Source organism: Oryzias melastigma, linkage group LG3 (genome assembly GCF_002922805.2).
Source record: "Oryzias melastigma strain HK-1 linkage group LG3, ASM292280v2, whole genome shotgun sequence".
NCBI lineage: Eukaryota > Metazoa > Chordata > Actinopteri > Beloniformes > Adrianichthyidae > Oryzias > Oryzias melastigma.
In genome coordinates, this window is record NC_050514.1 from 34,332,033 (window position 1) to 34,336,743 (window position 4,711).

The window sequence follows — 4,711 nt, forward strand, 5'->3', positions numbered from 1 at the left end:
TAGCGTCACCCTACACCTTTAGTTTTAGACTACTTTGTTTTTGTATTTTTAACAGAAAAAACATACATTTTTGTGTTGAAGTAATAATGGCCAGTTTTGGTTTAAAGCACCAAGACTATGACTCTTTAATCATATATTTAACAACTAATTTTAAGTATAAAATCATTCTTCATTTTTAAGTGCGAGAAAATTGTACTTTTATTTAGATGTAAAATTATCATTAAAAATGAAATAAATTAGTTGTAATTAATTTGAGTAACAATCACTACTTAAAGCAAACGTTGTTTTTTTTTAGATTTGTTTTAAAATGTAGGCCTATAGACTTATTGTTTTTGGTTGTCGTTGATCGAATAAAACCCAATTTATTCATTTTTGTTTTTTCTTTTTCTTTGTTAGGCGCAAATTTTAAAAATGGTGGTGTTCGTGCGCATGCGCACAACTTCGAACTAAACACTAAGCCTTAAAATGTTGTAATTGTTTTTAAATAATTTGCATATTTGTTGAATATGAGTTAAAGACAGCAAACGTTTGAAAAATTATTCAAGAAAAAAAATCTGGTTTCGGGTCGAGAGGTGTCGGGATTTCACCGGAAGTGCTCCCTCCTTCCTCTGATCTGCTACGATCTAACTTCAGCTTCAGAACGACCGAAGTTTTACGGCCATAATTCATATCATCCGGGGAATTTTTACAGGTAAGAAATGCGCCACCAGACACGTAAATGTCCGCAGGTATGAATTTATGTCTTTGTTGTTTTAGCTCAACCCGAACCGAACTTTTTTTTACTTTTTAAATGGTTTATTTATTAATATTTTTCAAGTGAAAGTAAAACGTAAATGAAAGAGGATCTGATCGATCTCCTCCGTCTGTGGATTTGACCGCATGTAGTTGTGTGACCGGAGATGGATCTGGATCTGATCTTTAACAGCGTTTAATTAAACCGAAACTAACATCAAACATTCAGATCCAGATCAGCTTGTTTTACATGTAACGATCAGGTGATAAAAAGAGACTAGAAGGGATTTTAATTGATGCTTTTGTTTGAGGCCAAATCAGAAAGTGAAAGCAAACCGATCAGATCAAGACTCAACGTCGTTAGAGCATCAGGTATGGAGAGCCAAAGAGGTCAAAACGTGATTGGAGAAAGGTGACACAGTTTCAATTTTATTTAAATTTAAATAAATTTAGAACTTTGAAAAACGTACATTTACAGGTAAAAATTAAATTTCGAGAAAAAGAACAACACAAATTTACGAGAAAAAAATACACACATTTGCATGAAAAATGACCCAAATTTACAAGAAAAAATACATAAATTTTCGAGAAAAAAATGCATCAATTTATGAGAAAAAAGACACATTTACAAGAAGAAAAACAAATTTAAGGGAAAAAAAGACAGATTTAGAAGAAAAAGACACAAATTTACAAAAAAAAAACAAACACAAATTTACAAGAAATAAGAGACACAAATTAACGATAAAAAATACCTGAATTTATGAGAAAAAAAAGACTAATTTACAAGGAAAAAGTCAAAAATGTACAAGAAAAGACACCAAAGTGTCTGTTTATCTGAGCTGTGCTTGAAGATGACAGATGTGGAGCATTTTGTGAAGCTTTATTTATGGATTTGTTTTAAAAACAACGACATTCTGAACTGTTTGGCGCCTCAAAATCTAATTATTATTAGCACAAGAGCATTGAGAAGAATATGTTGGAAACCATCACAGAGATATTGGAGATCATGTCTTTCGCGGAGGGAGAAAGAACTGAAAGTCTGCAGCTTTCTCTAACAAAGCCTGACGTTTCCTCTCATCTACAGGTGTGACTCCGCCCATCTTCCACTCACAGACATGGCTCCACGAGTCGACGACATTATGCGGCTGTGCTGTGAGTTATCGGCCCACGATAAGATCAAAGTGGCCGTCAAAAGCTCAGCCAAAGGAGCGGCGGTGGCGGGAGGCGGGGCCTTTGTGGGAGGCCTGTTTGGAGGACCAATGGGAATCGCTGTGGGTACGGACCTGATCGTTCATCTTTGGCTTCACGTGAATTCTTTGTTCTGTCATATTGTCTCTGTCCTGCAGAAACTATGGTTCAAAAAAGTGAACGTGGTAACGAAACCCAACATACGTGTTATTATCTGATACAGGAAGTACCTTTGAGATGAGGTTCTGCTGGTGTTTAGGGCTTCATCTGGAGCACATTTTAGAAAACAAAGGACTCTAAAGTTTGATAGAAGGGCTGGACCAGAGAGTGTTTTTGTAATCCATGTCATCAGAGAAAGAAACAAAATGAAAACCCAGCTTTAACTTAACGGAAAATCACTCTTTTGAGTTTTCATTTGCAAATGTGTGACTTTTGCTCTCACTTTAGAGCCTGATGGGTTGATGTCTCTCAGGGAACGTTTGAAACCGACATGAATGCTGTGTTCATGTGGTGTTTGAATACCTGGAAAAATCCCTGACTCATAAACACATAAACATCGGAAAAACTGCAAATTTTCCAACATCACATGAATACAGAATAGCTTTCCGCACCTGTAGACAAAGGCACCATGCTTATATTTCAGCTACATGCTAGCTATTTTGGCTAACTTAAGTTTTTTTTCCTTTTAGTTTTTAAGCTAATTTGGCATTTAACTATTATTTTATCTGACTATCAGCTTCAGTGTTTTTAGCTATCAGTTTCAGCATCTTCAGTGGTCAAATTCAGTTTCCAGCATTCACACTAACATCATCACAGGTAATGTTATATATCTAGTTCATAATTATGTTAAAAGTTATGTTTTTAAAGTTTTAAAAATGTCGTTTTCAACAAATGTTTATCACGTTTGACCTGCGACCTCAGGTGTGTTTTGGATTTAGGCTCCTTGTATAATTGAGTTTGACACCTCTGGCTTGAGTTGTCAAGAAAACAGGTCATTAGAATTTGCACAAACTTTATCTTATTGACAAGAAAATACAAAACAGTTGAAGCAGCTTCAAATTTAATCTAACACAACAGTTACTGCAGTTACTGTTGATCATAGAGGTTCTTTACTTAATTTTACTTCTAAATAGTTAAAGCTTTGCGGTGCATTTATGTAGAGAAGGTTTCCTTACATAAAGATATCTGTAACTCTAATCGACTCATATCTAAACATGAATCTGACATTTTATTAAACATTTATAACATATTTGTGTCTTTATGCAGATAAATGTTTTTCATCTCGTTTATCTAATACGTTTGAACCAAAGTTCCATAGAATAATCTAAACCAGAAGTAGGATTCACCTCTCTGCTCTGAGGAGCGTTCTGCAGTTAACCCCGCCTCCGTGTCCCCGTCAGGTGGCGCTGTGGGCGGTCTCCTGGGCAGCTGGCTGACCAGCGGGCAGTTCCAGCCTCTGCCTCAGATCCTGATGGAGCTCCCTCCGAACCAGAAGCAGAAGCTCTACAACGACGTCATGCAAGCGTTGGGCCGGCTGGACTGGACCGACGTGGCGCAGCTCATCGCCCTGGTGATGGGCAACGCCACGCTCAAGCAGCAGGTCGTCTCGGCGCTCATCAGCTACGTCGCCAAAGAGCTGAGGGCAGACGTGCGTTACCAGGACTGAAACTGTCAGCCTGTTTTTATCCAGCAGGTTTTGATCTACCTGAAGACACGATGACCTCTGAACATTTCACCTCCAGGACAATCGTACGTTTGAAAGTCCTAAATCAGGTTCCACATTAGGAACGTGCTCCAAGCTGCCAGCAGAGGGCGCTAGAGTCCCTGCAGAAAGAGTGAAGTGTCAAACTTTCACATAGTTTACCTAAAGCTGACTCAGGATTTAAAAGAAGAAACTTTCACTTTAAATCAGGAAGAATGATTGATGCCATCCACACGGCTCACAGGTTTCCATGGAAACGGTGAAAACATTATCATCTCTGGAGCCCCATGTGGATTTTTTATTCTGTCATTGTGACTCTTTAGGTTTGAAGAAATGTGCTAATAATCTGAATTAATCGTAGGTTTTAGTTTAGGTTCATTTGTTTTAGTGAAGTTTAGTCATTTGTGTCAGAAAACTGAGCAAAGTGAGGTCTGAGTTACTTTCATCGGGATTTATTCTGTTATTACAAATGTATCATGTTTTTATATTTGAAAACAATAGATTCTGACTTCCTTGTCTTTTAAATTGAATCTGCTGCAGCAGGAAGATCTGATTTGACACAGAATGTATTTTATTTTGAAAGGAACTTGTATGTAAAAGAAGTTACTGTTGTGATGCACAGAAAAATAAAACTGTATTTTATTACTGAAAATCTTTTAAAAAAAGCTAAATTTCATAAAGTGAAAGACTTGATGGCCTCAAAAACATAAATAAAGTTTATTTTCTAAATGTTGATGTGTGACTCTCTCTGGTTCTGGTCCATTAAAAACGGGCCTAAATGGTTCTTGTAGTTAAAGGTTCCAAACCGCTGAACGACATGGAGAAGTGTCATCTGAACATCTAGACACTAGAGGGCAGCACTGAGCCTTTAGCGGCCTGCTCAACCAAATGTTGGGAAACATTTAGAAAACATGTTTTTAAAAAGATTGGTTGTGTGTTACTCCCCAAGGTACGGAGGCCCTAAAGGGACATTTTCCCCAAAAATTGAAGAAAAAAATGCATTTTTTCCTGGTTACTAACTGGTTTACACTAGATAGTAACCAGAAATTTTCTTTTTAACTTCAATTTTTAGAAAAAAAAAATTTTTTT

At 36.9% G+C, this 4,711-nt stretch overlaps 1 protein-coding gene across 3 annotated transcripts; it reads left to right on the plus strand.

Annotated features, from left to right (window-relative positions):
* Window positions 1-96: 96 nt before the first annotated feature.
* Window positions 97-4,351, plus strand: LOC112160326 (protein C19orf12 homolog). Of its 3 annotated transcripts, none has more exons than XM_024294761.2 (3): window positions 97-687; window positions 1,812-2,007; window positions 3,321-4,351. In XM_024294761.2, the coding sequence occupies exons 2-3, from the start codon at window positions 1,848-1,850 to the stop codon at window positions 3,584-3,586; spliced, it is 426 nt and encodes a 141-aa protein (XP_024150529.1). In that variant the 5' UTR covers window positions 97-687; window positions 1,812-1,847; the 3' UTR covers window positions 3,587-4,351. The 3 variants fall into 3 exon arrangements, with proteins under 3 accessions (XP_024150529.1, XP_024150528.1, XP_024150531.1); XM_024294760.2 differs by having other exon boundaries at window positions 99-691; window positions 1,817-2,007; XM_024294763.2 differs by lacking the exon at window positions 97-687 and adding an exon at window positions 700-728 and having other exon boundaries at window positions 1,817-2,007.
* Window positions 4,352-4,711: the final 360 nt, after the last annotated feature.